Raw genomic sequence first — 20,042 nt, 5'->3', positions numbered from 1 at the left:
AGACACTGGCAGCACAGCCCAAGGGAATAACTAGGGGCGATATGTCAGATATGCTAAGATACATGGATGATCAGCAGAGACTTCTGTGTACGTTCACATGGGAAACTTGGAAAGACAAAACATAACTCAAACAAAAGAGGAGCAGGAAATAAACCAAATATGAACATTTCATAACTCTATTGAAACTAAAGTCAGTAAATTTACATGCAAGCTCCTCTTGTTGTTCTGGCTCTATCCTGCCCTACACTGAGGGGTGTACATGGCCCTGGGTCTGCAAAGGGACTGGACATTTACACAGAGATGCTGCTTTGCATATTTCCATCCAAGTGACAGTGCCCAGCTGTTCAGAGCAGATATAAACGTGCCACCTTCACACTTTGTGCTTCTGAGCTCGGTGTTTGTCACTCTAGACGTATCAAGATGATCTCCCAGACTCAGCTACTCTGGCTCCTCGTGCTCTGCATCCAGGGTAAGAACAACAACAGGGGAAATTAGTTTAAAAAAAAGTTATAATATTTTACTAGGCTGCAAATGCTCAGAATTTCCTTTTCAAGCAATCATTCTCAATGGCATCTGCAATGTTATTGAAGGAGGGATACAAGATAGTCAATTAAAGATGCAGCTTTGTAGTTAGTTAATAATTAAGAAGTTTGAGTCATTTTATATTTATTTTTCTTTTAAATGTTTTTTTCTCCCATCCAGACTCCAGTGGGCAGATTGTGCTGACTCAGACTCCAGAATCCCTGGCGGTGTCTCCAGGAGACAGAGTCACCATCAACTGCAAAGCCAGTTCTAGTGTCAGCAGCTGGATGGCCTGGTACCAACAAAAATCAGGACAAGCTCCTAAGCAACTTATCCACAGCGCTTCCACCCGTCCCTCTGGGATCCCAGACCGGTTCAGTGGCAGTGGGTCGGGCACGGACTTCACTTTTACAATCAGCCGGGTTGAAACGGATGATGCTGGAGATTATTACTGTCAGCAGCATAGCAGCATCCCTCTCACACAGTGATACAGACCAGCACAAAAACCTCTGCAGCATGCGATGCAGTTACTGTTTGTGGTAGATATAACTCTCTGCCTTTCAAGTGTTCTGTCAAATATGAAAAAGGATGACTTATCACATCTCCAAAAGATCCAATGAGTTTGCCCAATTACACTGACGTTCAAATGCACAGAGACCTGAGGTTAATTATAGTTTTCACTGCTTTATCCTCACTATTGAATCCCAGCGCATCAGACACACATCAATACAAATTGCTCCAAACAGCTGTTATACTTTCTATCTTTCTTAATTGAGTGGCTCCTTTTTTTATATCAAGCAGAATTAATTCTAACACAGAAAGCTAGTTGCAAACCAGAATCCCCTTTCCATGGGAAATTTCAAAGTTTTCTGTCTAAGAAAAGTTCCAACATTTATCCTGGAAAAATCAAAATGACTTTTTGTTTCAATAGCATTAAAACATTTCATTTCAATTTTACCAACTCAACTTTTGTAATATAAAAGTCAAAATGATAAAAATCAAAACAAAACAGTTCAACCTTATCAAAAGGAAATGGTTTGACCTTATTGAAACAAATTGTTTTGAAAATGTTCCATTGAAAATTTTGACATAGATACACTTCTAGAGAATATTAACATTTCATCCAATCAGCAGTTGCTGACAAAACTGTCCCAACAGAAAAATGGGAACCAACCACTTCTCACGTAAGTACATTTCCAATATGGCCGCAGGGTTTCCTTTAATTTCCATAGATCCTCAATGACATCCCATTGAGGAGGTCTCAGAAATCTGGGGATTTTTAATGGCTGTGATGAGATCAGGTGCCTGGTTGCTTGTAGAGTATGGTAAAACTTTGTGGTCAAGATTCTCAAAGGCCTGTGTGGGAGCAAATCCCAAAATGCACATGAACCCTGAGGCACAAGCAGGTAATGGGCACACACAGGATTTTTGGAGTGACTGGCTAGATGCAGGGTGTGTCCTCCAGTGGGCAGGGCATTGGAGTGGCCACACAGAGGAGTACTCACCCCCTGTTTCAGAATGGCCTGGGGTGTGCACACGCTCTGACTGGGTCTGGCTAGCACAGGGTAGGGTTACCATACGTCCGGATTTTCCCGGACATGTCCGGCTTTTGGGGGCTTAAATCCCCGTCCGGGGGGAAATCCCCAAAAGCCGGGCATGTCCGGGAAAATCGGGAGGGAGGGAGGGCTTGGCCGGGACCGGTGCGGGGCCGGGCCGGGCTGGGGTCGCAGGGCCGGGCTGGGCGCGGGGCCAGGCGGGGAGCAGGGGCCGCGGTGCCGGGGGCCGCTGGGGGGTGCGCCGGGCCGGGCCGCTGGGGGATCCGCGGGGGTGCGCCGGGCCGCGGAGCCGGTCCGGGGCCGCGGGGGTGCGCCGGTCCGCGGAGCCGGGCCGGGAGCCGTGGGGTGCGCTGAGCCGGGGGGCCGGTCCGGGGCCGCAGGGTGCGCCGGGCCGCGGGGCCGGGGGGTGCGCCGGGCCGCGGAGCCGCGTTGGTGCGCCGGGCCGCGGAGCCGGGCCGGGAGCCGCGGGGTGCGCTGGTCCGGGAGCCGGTCCGGGGCCGCGGGGTGCGCCGGGCCGCGGGGCCGGGGGGGTGCGCCGGGCCGCGGAGCCGCGTTGGTGCGCCGGGCTGCGGAGCCGGGCCGGGAGCCGCGGGGTGCGCTGAGCCGGGGGGCCGGTCCGGGAGCCGGTCCGGGGCCGGGGGGGTGCGCCGGGCCGCGGAGCCGGGCCGGGAGCTGCGGGGTGCGCTGGTCCGGGAGCCGGTCCGGGGCCGGGGGGGTGCGCCGGGCCGTGGAGCCGCGGGGGTGCGCCGGGCCGGGGGGCCGGTCCGGGGTCGCGGAGCCGCGGGGGTGCGCTGAGCCGGGGGGCCGGGGTGGCGGGGCCGGGGGGTGCGCCGGGCCGGGAGCCGCGGGGGTGCGCCGGGTCGGGAGCCGCGGGGGTGCGCCGGGCCGGGGGGCGGTCTGGGGTCGCGGGGCCGGGGGGTGCGCCGGGCCGCCGGGGGCCGGCAGTGCTGGGTGGGCCGGGGGTGGTCGGCCGGGGCTGGCACCCCAGGGCCCCAGCTGACCCAGGCTGGAGCCGCCGGAGGGGCCAGCCTGGGCCGCACCTCCACCTCCCCCTACCTGCTTCAGGCTTCCCGCGAATTAAATGTTCGCGGGAAGCAGGGGAGGGGGCGGAGTTGGGGCGGGGCTGGGGGCGGGGCCGGGGGCGGGGCCGGGGCCCCGTGGAGTGTCCTCCATTTGGAGGCACAAAATATGGTAACCCTAGCACAGGGCAGCAGGAGCCAATCAAGAAGATGTTCAGTCAGCTTACTTGTGGCTTCTGGCTGGCCATACCCACCCAAAAGAGGCAGCAACTGGGAAGGGAGAAGGAGGGGATGTGGAACAATGTCTGGTGGGGTCTGTGGGTTGTTGGCACATTTGGTGAAAGGAGAGGGAGGCTAGCATGGGAAGAGGGGGAGGTGTCAGTTAGGGGGTTGCTATGGGGACCCACAAACCAGTATCAAGTGTGCACCTGTGTGCTCTAATGGGGCTGAACCTTTGGGAGGAAGAACTATGAGGGACATGTAATATGGGGGTCTTTATCTGTTAGCATCCCCTTCCAGCAGAAGCTACACCAACCTAGCTCCATCCCCCGCTTATGCTGCCACACCTGACCCTGCATTGTCAAGCCCTTGTTAAGACCTGACTCTTCTGGGACTGGTCCTTGATAGGTTCTGTCCCCTTTAAGGATAACAGGGAGGTGGAAGTTCCTTGGCTCTAGCAGGGACTAACCAGCCCTAGTTCTCCTGGATTAAGGAGCTTCTTCTCTAAATGTAGCTGGCTGGGGTAGGTGGGGGGACTCAGTCCCATCCACTCCACTGGGCTCCAGCTCAGGGCCCTTGCCTGAGCATCTCCAGTGATGCATAGTTATTGAAAATTGCCCTCTCAGGAGACCATGGCGGGTTCAGTGTAATGGAATCAGGAGAGGAATCTGGTGTATTAATAGTACAGGATCAGGTGCAGCTACTGCCGTGCTCAGAATGGTTCATTCCAACAAGTGGCTCAGTCCCACCCACAGCTCCACACATATAACCCATGGGGCTTTGCCAGAGAACAGCAATGGAGAGAGGGCTGGAGGCTCCCCTGCTCTGCTCATACAACAACCCAGCGGCTCTCAGGCTTGGGCACCTACCATGGCATGGAGGTAGTGGGTGTAGGGCACAGACACAGGAGGCAGCGTAAGAGCCTGGCACACTTGTCAACCTCTCTGTGCTGCGCATGCATCCCAATCTGAGCATGCTCAGACCTTGGGTGAGCTCTTCCCAGACCTCATGTCAACCTGCCTGTGTACACCCGTGAAGCCTTTGAGAACAGCCATCGTTGTGGGGGTGAAAACAGTGACTGGCAGCACTGCATGCAGCTCCTGGCACCGCTGCTTTCTTGAAATCCTGGCTGTATACGTAAAATGAAAATTTATTAGTGAATGTATTATGCGGAAGAGGATCTGCTGATTGGATTGAAACCCCACACAGTAAATGACCAAATCACATTAGCTCTTCTTACTTGTATTTAAATCTGCAGCTCGCTTGGTTACTCATCATTAATCAAACAGCCGTTGTTGCCACCCGTGTTCTGTAAAACTAACTCTGGCTGCTTTACCATCCGAATCATGGAAATAGATTATAACAACTACATCCCCTAATAGCAACGCTGCACTGAAACCATCAGGTCAGATATTTCAAAACTCCGCTCTGGTCATTTACATAACTGGGCTCTTTTTGCATATTCACACATGGCTGATGTTTCCTCACTCAGCTGCTGAACACATAAATGGTTCCATTTCCACTACATGCCTGACTGAGGAGCATTTCCAACCACACAGAAACAAGATGATCTCAAAGACTCCCCTTCTCTGGCTGCTGCTTTTCTGGATTCAGGGTAAGAAACAGACAAGTGTCAAAACGGTTAATAAGGAATGAGACAAATCATCAAAAATGGCAGTGGTTTGTTTATTGAAATACTAATTCCGGGTATATTTTCTAGTTCACTTCTTCTGTTCACTTTACGAGTGTTTCAATGAAAACTTTGGAATAATGTTAACGTCATTGTACCATAGCTCCAACCCTGCCAATTTTCATTCTCTCTCTCCAGGTTCCAGTGGACAGACTGTGATGACTCAGACTCCAGAATCTCTCTCAGTGTCTGTGGGAGAGACCGCCACCATCAAATGCAAAGCCAGCACAAGCATTAGCAACAACATCGCTTGGTACCAACATAAACCTGGACAGGCTCCCAAGCTTCTTATCTATTACGCCAGCAGCCGTCCCACGGGCATCCCAGACCGGTTCAGTGGCAGTGGGTCGGGCACTGACTACACATTCACAGTCAGCAGGGTTGAAGCAGATGATGCTGGAGATTATTACTGTCTGCAGGGTGCTAGTTTCCCTCTCACAGTGATACAGACCAATACAAAAACTTCCCTTTCCTATGAAGCATGCAGCGTAGTAGACACTAGTACACACAACTAGAACCACGGTCAAATTTTCAAATGTTCTGCCAAAAGACAACTAGAAGGAAAACGTCTCTTATCCACTTACATAATCTCAAACTCTAGTACTGTATTGCCATCCTGAGAGCTTAGCTATGCAGAGAAGTTGTTAGTCACTGGGGAATCCCACCAGGGTGATTCCAATTTATTCCTTACATTTTAAAGTCAAACCTTAACTGTGAATGTTCTGGGTTTATAATGCTTGTTGTTTGAATAATGACAACACCCCTGTATTGTATTTTATCCTAAATTACTAATACATACTCTCAGCATTAACTCCACTTTATTATTATTATTCTTTATTGTTTGCATTACCATAGCACTTAGGAGCCCCTGTCATGACCCAAGACTGCATCGTGCTAGCTGCTGGCCAACCACAGAACAAACAGATGTTCCCTGTCCCAATGAGCCGACAATCTGAAATTCGTCAGGAAATTGATATATTAATCCAGAAGAAACTGCTGAAAATTAAGGTTGTTCTCAGATAAAACCACAAAACACATGAAATAATAAATGTAATATGTGTTCATGCAACACAGATCACACACAATTAAATTGTTATTACGTTGTGTTCATTAAGGCATTGATACAAATCCCCAGGCAAAAATTATGCAGATCAGATGTGAGTCATCACAGAAGGCACCAGTATTTTCTGGGAACAAGACAAAACATCCTCTCCTGACCTGGTTTATAGAGGACAGCTCCTTGCTCTGTACCTTTCCCAAGCATTACGCCATAGGGGCATATACATGCATTGTTGATAGAGAATCCACTGGTGTCTGGTACTCTAGAATGCGGACCCCTTCTTGGTCTGTTCGGGAGGGGGCCAAGCGCTGCGTGTTTTCACCAGCCACCAGAAACTTTGCAGCTAACAGGTATAGTGTATTGGCTCGTTACACCTGCCCTGCCTGGGGCAACCACATCCCGTGTTCTGCCTCATTCCCAAGACATCAAGAGTGGTTGAGTCTATGACATCTATGGGGAGCCTGCTGCACTGGCCCTAACAACCCAGAAAAACGTACAAAGAAAGCCTGGTGATTATGGTGCAAGGGATTTTTTTCTTTTTTGCATCATGACCCCACAACCTTGAGGACTCCTGAAGTTTGAATCCAAACTAGGCTTTCAACCTTCTTTCCCCCCTCCCCCCAAAAAAAAGAAAAGAAAAACTAAAAAACCTCATAATGGGGATCTAGGACATGACTTCTGCCTATGCTGTGCAAAGCGATTTCTCCTCTGTGAGATAACCATCTCTTTGTATATTCCCAGACAGAAACAACATTATGATGGAGTTAAGGTTGTGATTACATACTGGTAATTTAAAGGTAAAATAAGAGATCAGGGATAAAGTTAAAAAAACTCAAAACAGGTTATAGGATGGAAATACACAGTGAGGCCACTGAAAAAACCAAACTCTGTCCTGTAATGATGAAGTGCAATTAAGATATAGATGTTATTAAAGCAGTTTAGGGTTTGAGGATCCCAGATTAGATTCAATAGATTTTTAAAGACACTATGGATTTTTTTTTCATATTTCCCCCCTCCCAGCATCCCTACAGGGTAGTGTTAACGTTGGCTGGGTGCCTTAACAGTAGTTTTATTATCTTAACACGTTAAGATGTACACTTTTAAAAAAATCCTTGGTTTTACCATGCTTGATCTAGGATAAGAACATCCTTGCAATGTTTTGTTTTTTAAATCGTAAATTACTGATACATACTGTCAACCTTCACTCTATCTTAATGTAGTTCTTTTTGTCTGAGAATTTGCTTAGTTTAAAAAAAAACATTAACAATTTAATTCATGTTCACTAATAAATAACCCAAAGAGAATGTCACCAGACAAGATTACTAATGAGATGCAGATATGTAATATTAACCTTACATCATCTTTTTATTTGATTTAGAGTCATAGATTTTGAAGACCGGAAGAGACCATCATGATCATCTCATCCAATCTCCTGCATAACACCGGCTGTAGAACCCACCCAATAAATCCTGCATCAAGCCCAGAACTTCTGTTTGAGCAATAGCATGCTAGCGAGAAAGGTCTCCAGTCTTGATTTAAGAGGGCAGATTTATTTGTACACCAAGGCCGACCAACCAGCCAGTTTCCATCACCAGAGCAGCCAAAGTCTACTGGTAAATCTGGACGCTGATTTGTAACTGATTTATCGTTTTAGGGGGTTGTTAGTGAGACTGGCACTATATGAAAGGGGGCCAGGGAGAGTCCAGTCCCTGAGTCTGGACTCGAACGATTTCACGGCTGCAGACAACATTAACAACAGTACAGCAGAACCCCATTTATCCAACCCTCCCTTAACCGGCTCTCCACATTTACCAAACAACCAGGACTCCAGTGCCAGAAATGGTCAATCTCTCCTGCGTCCACTAAATGGTGCTGCAGCATTGCCCTTTTCCATTGTCCACTTTATCTGGATTTCTGATTATCCAATCTGGCCCTGGTCCCAATTAGATCAGATAGACCAGGGTCTGCTGTGCTTGCAAGGTTCCCCAGTGCACTCATTCCTCGACTACACTGTGCACTGAAGGTGATCTGCTTGGGGACTTGGTTCTGTATGATGGTCTTGACTCAAAGCATGAAACTGTCCTTGGTGGCCGGGGTTCCCCAAGTAACAAATGGGGAACTGAGACACAGAGAGATTAAGTGACTTGTCAGATCTCTTCAACACCAGTCTACTTACTTAACAACAAGCCCATCCTTCCTCAATAAGCGCCCAGGTGCTATCTATACACTATACAGGTCTCCTGATGTAGGATGATAATACCTCAGGGCTACAGTGATCACAGAGGATACAAATGCTGAATCGATCTACACTCTGGCTGTGGTGTAAATATCGCCGGGCCAGGCCGTACTGCCATAGTTTGAAAGGCCTCATCTTTAAAAACTGGCTCCACAACATCACAGCTTGAAACATGTGACTGGGGGCTAAACAAGGACACGGATATGAGAAGGCCAAGAAGCATCAGGCTGTTTAGCACCGCACTCCCTGGGGAGCGCTACAACATCCACCTGGGCACTCCGCTCCTGAACTAAAATTCTGTGGAAAACTCTGCCATTGCCCAGCAGGTGGCAGTATTATGACACAACATTGCAGAGCCAGAGATTTCAGGCCGAACAGGCCAGCTGGACTCTGAAGGATTCACTGAGGAAGGAGAATAAATGAGTGACTGGGCTTCCCTGAGCACAGTATTTAAAAAACATCTATAAGGCCAGACTAGCAGCCTTTTATCTCCACAGCTGAGTGCTTATTCACACAAGCAGTCAGCAGGAGTTCTATGGGGTAATGCCAACAATACGATGCTTGGCGTATACAGGTATACACATGCATACAACTGCCATAAACAGCCTCTGCCGTGAAGTTTTTACAGCCTCCCTTCAAACCAAAAGACACATCAGGAGCATCAGTGTGACCAATGTTCTTTAAGGTCTGCAATAAGAGGGACTGCCAGGTACTCAAAATCTCTCCCCTCTCTAGTTTCTGCCCAAATCTCCTTGTCACACAAAATGGACACAGGGCGAGGTTCAGAAACACGCTTCAGTGCCTAGGGCTGCGTATGCTGGCCAGGAACACAGTGTGAGCCCAGCTGTGACATGCAGTCATGTCACTGTTACCAGGGTTCCTTTCCAGCGCTATTTAGTTTGCTGTATTTTGCTGGCTTAGTGTGAAAGGAAAGCGGTTACTTGCCACAGGTAATTGAAGGGCATCCAACCCAGTTATCTCCTGCAGAAGGAAATCCTGGGTAATTCAATTATATTTCCATGGGGCAGGAGAAAAACTGAACTAGAAAAAGAAAACAGGCTGGGCTCTTCAAACTGCTGTTAAAAACCTTCTAGAAAACGAGTGAATGGTTTAGCTACTCGTATCTAGCTGCAGCACATATGGTGTCCTCTGCACCATCTTGCTACTCCAGTCTTTAAACCAGACACACGAATACAAGACAGTTCAGAATCCTGCCCCCACCACTCACATGAAGTGAATTTACATGGCTCGTTCCTTTTGCAAATTCACACATGAGCAACACTCCCACCCTGCCCTGCTGAGCTCGTATAAACGGAGCTGTTTGCACTGCACAGTGCCCCGGTTAGCGTTGGTGGCTGAGAACGGTCACAATGATCTCCCACACTCGGCTTCTCTGGATACTAGTTTTTTTGGATTCAGGGTAAGAAAAAACCAATAGGCCCAGCTTTAATGAACAATAACATCAGTGACAATGTAAATATAATCTATTCATTGTTGTAACAGATAATACGATATTTTATTTAATGCTGTTTAATAAGATAGCGGGTTAAAATGTGTTGCAAAATAAAGCTATAACTCTTTGATCAGTGTGTTACAAATTCTTCCATTTCCTTTTTACTTCTAGATTCCATTGGGCAGAAAATACTGACTCAGACTCCAGAATCTCTATCGGTCTCTCCAGGAGACACAGTCACTATCAAATGCAGAGCCAGTGAAAGTGTTAGCACCCACCTGGCTTGGCACCAACAGAAATCAGGACAAGCTCCTAAGCTCTTTATCTATGGTGCTACCACCCTGCAATCAGGCGTCCCAGCCCGGTTCAGCGGCAGTGGGTCTGGGACTGATTTCACTCTCACAATCAGCAAGGTTGAAGCTGAAGATGCTGGAGATTATTACTGTCAACAAGCCTACATCCCTATCATGGAGATACAGACCAATACAAAAACCTCCCTGTTCCAGCACTGTGCACTCAGCGTTTCTCACAGGTGCCTGTGGACAGTCAGCTTCACTGATTTCATAACAAATAAGGAACAACAGGAAGTTATTTAATTAACTCGCTGCCACAACAACACAACAAACTCCTCCCACTGTCATTTTTACTCTCGATGCACAGAGCTCAGGGAAAACCTAACTCTAAATGGCTCTGTTAAGTAAAGCTTGTTGAGACAGGCCGAGCGGTCCTTTTAAAAGTACAACTGCAAAAGGGAGAAATGAGAAAAGCAATGCTTGTGCAGCAGCTATGAGGCCTTGATCCATGACTGGGGCCCCTAGAGCATTACAAACAACAATGACAGTAATTTATAAATATGGGCCTTCTTAGGCACAAAATAAATGTTCCACAGAGCTCAGCATGTTGGAAGGTCTGTTGAAATTCTGGCCATACCTGTCTCCATAGAAGCAGCTACGTAGCCCATATATAGATGCCTAAATGGGAACTGAGCTCTTTAGAAAAACCTGCATCTTAGAGCCTGATCCTAGGCCCAGTGAAGTTAACAGGAATATTCCCATTTAGTTCTATGGGCATTGGATTGGACCCCTTTCAGGCTCATCTGCAAGCCACAGTCTTCTAGGGTGGCTGGTTAGTTACTGGAGAGGCAGGTAACAGATGAACAGCTGGGAAAGGGTGTAAATAAAACAGCCCACAAGGAGGGAACAAGATGAATCAGGTGTTATAAGGCGGGCATCAAAAAGAAGTGGAGCCTTCTCATAAATTTCCATCATTCTCCTACGTACCCTGGACCACCACAAGGTCTGGCCAGGAGGAAGAAGTGTAAGATAGTGACCATATTGTCCATGCCACAGCTATCCAAGGAACGGGCAGGTGCCTCCTCCTACCCATCCACCTCAGACAGATGCTGGAAGAGTTACTGGGAAGTAGCCAAATATCAGGATCTGGCAGCTAAATTGCAGCACAGCCTTAGTTCAAACAGAACTAATCACAGACACATCGTCAATGGGGCGTCCACAACAGCCACTGAATTGTGATCCATGGTAAATCGCGGATCTCCAAAGATCATCAAAGTGCTCTAATTCACAGTGAATACACAAGTGTTCCACAGAGTCTCTAATCAGTTAGGACACCTACTAATTAACTGTCAGCTAATGAGAATTCATGTTCAGGGCTTTGGAGCGGAGCCCGGAGCTGGAGCGCAGAGCAGCTCCAGAGCAGTGGAGCTGCACGTTTTTGCCTGGAGCTGGAGCGGAACCGGAGCACAGCTCCAAAGCCCTGTTCATGTTCATTGACAATCTTAACTGAGAGTCTCTACAGCTATATGAATTATGGGCTTGAGTCAAAGCCCACTGGAGTCAGAGAAAAGTCTCCCATAGACTTCAATGAGCTTTGAGATCAGGCCCTTAAGGTTTTAGCTCCAGCATTCTTTCACAGCTGGTGTGTAGGCAGGGGAATGAATGAGCAACCTTAATTTGAAGTCATTTTTTGTTTGTCCAAGACATGAAATAGTGTATCTAGAAATATACACATGGAAACACTCACTAGAAAAGTCCCATCCATATAAGTCCTTTTGAGACTCAGATCAAAGCAGTGATGATGGGGGCTGCAGTAGGTCAGTGTTCATTTTCTCATCTGTTCCAAAAATTATTAGGGCTTCTTTTCATGAGTGATGGACAACAGCGGTGCCCTCATGAAAGAAACCAGACTGGAGTCTACTGACATACCCTGCCAGCCTGGCTGCCAACAGTATCAATGTATAGTGGAAGATATCAAGCGGAAGCCGCAGCTTTGCAAAGATACAAACCACTGTGTAAACCCCCTCACTTGGCATAGTTTGTCAAGTAAAGGAGGTATAAATGTTGCCTGCCTGGATCATGGATTGTGGGGGAACATTTGTGGGAGCCTCTATACGTGTTGCCAGCACATCACTTTATAGTAATGCGCATTAAGCTGCAAGCAGAGTGAAATATCGCAGCAAACAATTCCTTAGTGAAATACTGCTGGCAAACCGTCCTCTACCTGCTGGACAGGATGATGTCACACAGGTTCCCTCTCACTGTGGCTGGATTGTCCCTTCCAATGATTCTCTGTGGGGCTGGAAGGGGCTGATGTGTGCATCCTCTGGCCCTTACTACTCCCTCCATCTGCCCAGTCTCCACCACCTCCTCCCATGCAGATTCCAGGTGCAGGCAGTGCCCTTCACAGAGTGCAGAGGAAATGGAGGAGGGTACCATGGATGTAGCTGGAACAACCCTGTGCACAATCATGGGGAGATCTACGCATGGAGAGGAACCTGAGTGCACAGATCTCAGGGGTACGATCAAGGTTGTTAACACTAAACCACCCAGTCAAAGATGAATGTTTCTAGACTCCAGATATGGAGTACGTTATTCACACGAGCTTTGCTTATTCACACACAAACACTCACTCACTCACTGGGCTACTGAGGTCTTTTAAATGCATCAGCTGGGACTATGTGGGTAACTGATCACTGTGCCCACTCCAGAGCTGCCAAGACGATCTCTCCGACTCAGTTTCTCTGGGCACTTGTTTTTTGTTGCAGTCCAAGTAAGAAATAAAAGATAACTCAGGCTTTCAGGCAACGTAGCATCAGGAAGAAAAACATTTAAAAGATGGACAATGTAATATCACAGTATTTTATGAATTACATCACAATACTTTCTTAATCAAGAAGTGACTGTAAACACAGTCCTAAGCTTTAAATAATTGTAACAACATGTCGGGTCTGTAGGGCATTTCTTTCTAAATCTAGACTCCTACAGAGACACTGTGATGTCGCAGACCCCAGAATCCTTGACAGAGTCTCCAAGTGACAACAATCACTATTAGCTGCAAAGCCAGTTCCAGTGCTAGCAGTTACATGGCCTGATACCAACAGACAGCAGGACAAGCTCCTAAACTCCTTATCTACAATTTTAGCTCCAGAATTCTTTCACAGCGCAGGGGCAGGGCAGCACCACAGCACCCCCTACAGAGGATGCAGCCCTGGCTGTATTAAATAGGACATGTTCTTCAATCTCCATACACATGTACCACATACAATACTCTGCGCAGCACCATCAAACTCATGGAGCTGAACATCCCCCAGTGACATTAGGTGGCAGCACAGACACGTATCAAGCTCACCCTGAACACACTGCAGACACTGGAATTCTGAGTATGGGCAGTACTTCGTCATAAGTGACGTCAAGAAAAACAACAGAACATCTGAAATGATGCAAACAAATCAGTTCTCCATTTTCAGGGCCCGAGGCGAGATGCTTTGCATATTCACGTCTGCCTGAGATTTCCCTGCTGCTCTGAGCAGTTATATATGGAGTCCCTTTTTACAGTCTTTAGGGTTTATTGATCAGCACCGGTCAGTCCAGACGTATCAAGATGATCTCCCAGGCTCAGCTCATCTGGCTGCTAGTGCTCTGGATCCAGGGTAAGAATCCATTTGAGATAACACTGGTCTGGTGGGATAATGGGAGATTGAGCCCTGGAAACCTCTCTCACACATACATGAATACACACAATTACGGTGACCAGATGTCCTGACTTTATACGGACAGTCCCCATATTTGGGGATTTTTCTTATATAGGTGCCCATTACTCCCCACACTCTGTCCCCATTTTTCATACTTGCTGTCTGGTCACCCTACACACAATAGATTGCTCAAGCTCAAATTTACTGCATTCTCGGTTTTTTAAATGCATTCCTTTTTCATAATCTTTTAGTTAATTGAGAGAAAAGGATAAACCATGATACAAAACTAAAGTGAAAACATGAATGTGCTGACTCATGCATTATGTTAATTTCAATTTTCCTTTCAATTCAGACTCCAGCGGGCAGATGGTGATGACTCAGACTCCAGAATCCCTGGCAGTGTCTCCAGGCGACAGAGTCGCCATCAACTGCAAAGCCAGTTCCAACACTAACAACCACGTAGCCTGGTACCAACAGAAAGCAGGACAAGCGCCTAAGCTTCTTATCTATGCTGCTTTCCCCCGTTACACTGGGGTCCCAGACCGGTTCAGTGGCAGTAGCGCTGTCTCTGGCACTGATTACACTCTCACTATCAGCAGTGTAGAAGCTGAAGACGCTGGAGATTACTATTGTCAGTACACTTATAGCTCCCCTCTCACAGTGATACAGACCCGTACAAAAACCTCCCTGCCCTGTGTGGTTTCAGTTTCTCTCCTGTAACAGATGCTTCCTCAAGAGAATAACAGTTTGAACATAACCTCTGTGTTATGCAGTGTCCTGCTGCAATGGGGTGCAGAGTCTAGGCACTACAGATAGGGCCTGAACCAATGGAGTCAGTGAGAGACCTTCCACTATACTGGATCACGCCTGTTGTAAGGAGGGTTGAAACCTGCTTCATTCAGCTGGATACCACTGCAAAAACTGCTGAGATTAAAGAGGGAGGCTGCCCCTGCAATATCCTGGCTGCTAATAGCCCAGATACACTCCCCGTCATTTTTACCACATGAATACTTTGAGCATCATTGGTCACCTAGTGATGAATGAGGGATGCCAACCAACAGGACAGGCCACGATCATGTGGTTCCCCGGGAATAGGGAATACAAACAGCAGAAGGGCAGCAGAGACTTGAAAGGCTGGAGTCGCTAACCAGACACAATTCTCACCAATGAAATGTCAGTATCTGCTAACAGATCCCACACCCCAGTGTCTGCGGTGCCACAATTACCTCCTATTCTCAGGAACAAGGAATGTCGGCCATAACTACAGAATGGGGACCGTATCCTGCAGAGCAGTGACTCTGAAAGGGATTTAGGGGTCAGAGTGGAGAAGTAATTCAACAGGAGCTCTCAGTGCGATGCTGTGGCAAAAAGGGCTACTGTGATCCTTGGATGTGTACTCAGGAGATTAGTGTGTACGAGTAGGGGGGGATTTTTCCTCTGTATGCAGCACCGGCGAGACCGACACTGAAATACTGTGTCCAGTTCTGGTGTCCACATTTTTAAATTGATGTGGAAACATTGGAGCGAGTGCAGAAAAGAGCCACAAAAATCATGAGAGAGCTGGGGAAAAATGCCTTTCAGTGAGAATCTTACAGAGCTCCAGCTGCTTAGCTTATCAAAAAGAAGACTGAGAGGTGGCATGGTTACATTGTACATGGAACGGCCAGGGGAGAAAATGCCATGTACTAAAAGACTCATTTAACCTATTGAGAAAGGCAAACGAGAACCACTGGCTGAATCCTGAGCCCAGACTAGTTCCAATTAGAGATCAGGCACAAAATGTGAACAGTGGGAATAGTCCACAGTTGGAACAATCTGCCGAGGGCAGTGATGGATTCTCCATCTCTTCCTGTCTCCACATCGCAACTGGATGCATTCCTGGAAGACATGCTCTAGCCAAACACAAGTTATTGGGCTTAATACAGGGACAACTGGGTGAAATTTAGTGGTATGTGCTGCCCAAGAGGTCAGACGAGATAATCTCATGTTCCTTTCTGGCCTTAAACTGTATGACTGTATGGATCCAAAAAGAAATATGGTTTGTCCCAGGTACCTCATTGAGGAAATTGCTCAGAAATGCTGATTTTTAAGTGTTCTCCTCTGTCTCTGTTCTCCCTAACTTGTGTCTACCTCAGTATTTGGGGCTACAGGAAGCCTTGTCCTTCTTTGCAGGGACTTTGATCTGCGGGAAGCCTTTCCATAGGGCTGCCACAAATCTTATCCAGTCTGTTTGGGGCTGTGACTGTGACTGGCTTTTCCTTTCCCCCCACATGGATCTGAAATAAACTGCATATGAAGTAAAAATCAAACTGGGTTCTCCTGTCATACAAGGAGACTATAATAATCCTTCAAACACCTGGTCTGCACCTACCTTCCTCTCATCCTCTCCATATAGAGCAATCAGAACACAGCACGTTTCAAAACATCCTTTTTTCTTTAATAGCTATGCACCATGCACCCAATTTGCAGGAAATACAAACCCAAGGAGCTACAGCTTGGAATGTGTAAGGAACCAGTGTCTATCCTGGGACCAAATCCATCATTGGCGAAACTGCACTGGTTTCAAGGGATTTACACCTGGGACAAATTTCACCCATGTTTTTAAAAATGTTATTTTTACTCAGCTCTGTTGCCGGCAATCCCTTAGAAACGCAGATCTGAAATCCTGCTTCAAACATCATTTATTTGTTGCCTATTTCACAATGTGATCCACGGTTTGGAGAAAACATTTTATAGGAAAATATTAGAAATAGAAAAGATCCAATATTGTTATTATTTAAATTCCAGTTGCACCCGGAGACCCCAAACAGGACCAGGGCCCCATTGTGTTCAGCGTCCTACAAACAGATAGTGACAGGCAGTCAAATAGACAACGAGTGGAAGGGGCAGCAGAGGTACAGAGAAGGGAAGAGACTTGCCCAAGGTCACACACCCAGTCAGTAGCAGGATTGGAATCGAGGTCTCCTGAATCCCAGTCCTATGCATTAACCATTGGACCACACCACTGTGTCCCATTCCCTTGTCTCCTGCTAGCCAAGGATTATTCTCTCCCATGTTCTTTGGCATGTGTTATTTTAAATGACTCACATAGACCTCACCCGAGCAGAGATTTCCTCATATATTTATCCTAAACATCTTTTCTTCATTGTCCATCTCTTTGCCTTTTTTAATGAATACTCAAGAATTCCCAGCTAGTCCTTGAACATTAACAGTGGGCTGGTTTTGCACAGGAATCAGATCTTCAGCATTTTAAATATTTCATATTTATTTGATATTTACATATTTTCATATTTAGTTTACAGTTGTAACAAAACTTACAGCTAATAAAGCTGAACTGCCCCTCTCTGCCAGCAGGTGGTGTCACAAATATATAAAACCTGAAATAGCTCTATACAAACACTAAACATACGGAAACAGCTGACATTATTTCTGTGTAATTAGCATTTTGACTGTTAACCTAGTGACTACATACACTCCAATGATGGAAACAAATTAGCTCTCAGCCCAGAACTTGTGACATGAGGTCTCAGTGTGGATATTTCGCATGGTTCCACTTGAGGTAGATTTCCCTGCTGTTCAGAGCAAGTAAATTATTTTGTTTAATTTGTTACATTTCATTAACAATATTACTCAGCTCAGACACACTAAGATGATCTCAGAGGCTCAACCCATCTGGTTATTAGTTTGGATCCAAGGTAAGAGTCAACCCAATGGAGCCTGGCTTAAAGAGGCAATTAGAGATCCCCATCTAGAAATGTCACGATATCGATTAAGCATGGTCTCATTTCAGTGACACGCCTGGTTTATTCTTTATTTTCACGTTAGGATCTTTGTGTTAATTTATAGTGAATCAAGAAAACAGCAGAAACACTGTTCAAATCTACAAGAGTGTATCATGCCAACAAAGAAATGTTGTTATCAACAAATCTTTGTCAGTATTTCCCTTTCTATTCAGATTCCAGGGCTGATTCAGTAACCAAAGTCCTTTCAGTATTTCCAAGAGAAAGCATCACTATGCTCTGCAAAGCCAACTCCCATGTTCTCCATCCCATTGCCTGGTGCCAGCAGAAATCAGGACAAACTCCCAAACTTCTTATCTACTCTGCTTCCATCAAACACAAGGATTCTCCAGACCAGATCAGTGGAGCTGGGGACAGATATACTGATCACATACACAATCCATGGGGTAGAAGTAGATGATGCTGGACATTAAAGTTACCAACAATGTGCAAGGCCACCTTGTGCAGTGCTGCAGGCCAGTACAATAGTCTTCCTGTTCAGTTTCTTTCATGTTCATGTAATTAACACACAACTACTGTACAATGTTATACGGGTACCTACCATACAATGCAAGGCTGTGCTAGATGGACAAATTCCCAGCGCCTTACAGATCACATGTACCCAGGGAAGTTCTTCCTCTAATTCCCATATTAGAATGATTAGCAATTTATTGAAGAAGGAGAAAGCCCTGTCCGGTTCCCTTCCCAGCTGCTTGTGCAGAGTCCTGTGCAATTCACTGTGCAAACTGTGAGCAGCTTTTCTGAACCATCCCCAAATACCTAAGGATTTAATAATTTGACAGCAAGTAAAAAGGAAGAGGAAAGAGACGGAATTAGATTTCAGGCCAGAGTGCTTTGAAAATGACCTTTGTAAGGGGTAACTGCTTGGCTCGGTGAATCTCGAGAATATTGAGTCCAACAGAAGCAATCAACATCTGCTGTGAGATTGGTTGATAGAGAAAGCAGATTTTCTGAGCTCGAATCCCGAATTTCCGCACGGGCCAGTTTAAACGCTTATCTACAAACAATGCCACTCATTGAAAATTTTTGAGACAACTCCAAAATAAAAACAGACTTGTTGGACACCACAAAAGTTTAAATGTAAAAAGATTTGATCACAGTGTTTTATAGATTCATAGATTCTAGGACTGGAAGGGACCTTGAGAGGTCATCAAGTCCAGTCCCCTGCCCTCATGGCAGGACCAAATATTGTCTAGACCATCCCTGATAGACATGTAGACATTGTATCCGTGTTGGTGCCAGGATATTAGAGAGACAAGTTGGGTAAGGTAATATATTTTATTAGTCCAATAAAAGATATTACCTCATCCACCATGTCTCTCTGAAGGGTTTGGTGGAAGTGAGGACCCCATCCTGACCCTCATACAGTAAATGGTAAATTTCACAGGAGCAATGGGAGCAGGTTCTGGCCTTCAAATCCCAAGTGTGGGGAGAGGTACAAGAGGGTGCCTGTATCTATAATTCAAGTTTTGGTGCACTGCACCTCTATTTGAAAGAACTTTCCCTACCTGTCTGCTGGGGAATGGGGTTGTGCAGTATTGCAGGAGCAAGGGATGCTCTCTGCCTTCTCCTCATGGAGATTTTGTATCTTTGTTGTGTCCTTCATCTAAAACTACAAGTCATATGGACAGAGGGCCTGATCTTCCAGTGCTGGTCCCTTGTCTCATCACTTACACCAGTGCACAGTGCATGTCAAAATGTTGCCAGCCTGAGCAGGAAACATCTCGGACTCACTTTGCACAGGTGTAAGCAATTAGACAAAGGTGCAGGTCACTGGAGAATCAGCCCAGGTGTAAATGAGGAGGAAGAGCAAGGCTATGGGGAATTTGACCCTCGGGCTGCCGACTTTTTGAAGGAAAAACTAGAGGAAAGAAAAACCTCCCCTATGGCAGAAAGGAAAATACAGTGCAAGGGTGACTTCTTTACATACAAGTTTTAACTAATCTGTTTCTCTTCAACAAACCAAAGGATTTCATACAATGGTAACTAATTGAACACCTACTGCAGTAAGAGTTCAACGTTGTATTCTTATAACCAACAATGGGCTACAGTCTGCCAACATAACTCACATCAGCTACTACCTAGTACCCCTTGAAATCATTGGGAGGTTGGGCACCTATATACCTATAAAATTCTGGCCCCCAATCCCCAAGTTTTCCTGCAATAGGCTAATGTACAGAGAGGTGCTACTGATTAAGAGTGAATCTTCACAGAAGAGACTGTGAGATGATCTGTTTGTACTAATAACAGTTGTTTCTGCTTAATCATATCCCTTTGTGATTGTGAAATGTTCATAAATGTCATTAGATGTGTATGTCCTTGTATCAAAACAGGATATTGGCAAACTAAATCATTGCGCTGAATGTCCCCTGTACTGCCACCAGGTGGCAGAACACAAATGTTTCACTAATCCAGCAAAGACGTAGATAGCTAAAATTCTGAACACAGACAGCACTGTATCAGTATTGTTAGGTGTGTGTGAGACACTTCTCCGCACAA

At 46.4% G+C, this 20,042-nt stretch overlaps 1 gene segment (V, D, J or C); it reads left to right on the top strand.

Annotated features, from left to right (window-relative positions):
• The first annotated feature begins 420 nt into the window (after nucleotides 1-420).
• On the top strand, nucleotides 421-5,521 carry LOC135984078 (immunoglobulin kappa variable 3-20-like). The segment is given in 3 exon segments: nucleotides 421-469; nucleotides 703-801; nucleotides 5,229-5,521. Coding segments are annotated over 3 exon segments (441 nt in total).
• The last annotated feature ends 14,521 nt before the right edge of the window (nucleotides 5,522-20,042 follow it).

Source organism: Chrysemys picta, chromosome 5 (assembly GCF_011386835.1).
Source record: "Chrysemys picta bellii isolate R12L10 chromosome 5, ASM1138683v2, whole genome shotgun sequence".
Taxonomy (NCBI): Eukaryota; Metazoa; Chordata; order Testudines; family Emydidae; genus Chrysemys; species Chrysemys picta.
The sequence above is the reverse complement of the archived record's forward strand: the minus strand, read 5'-3'. Positions and strand labels throughout refer to the sequence as shown.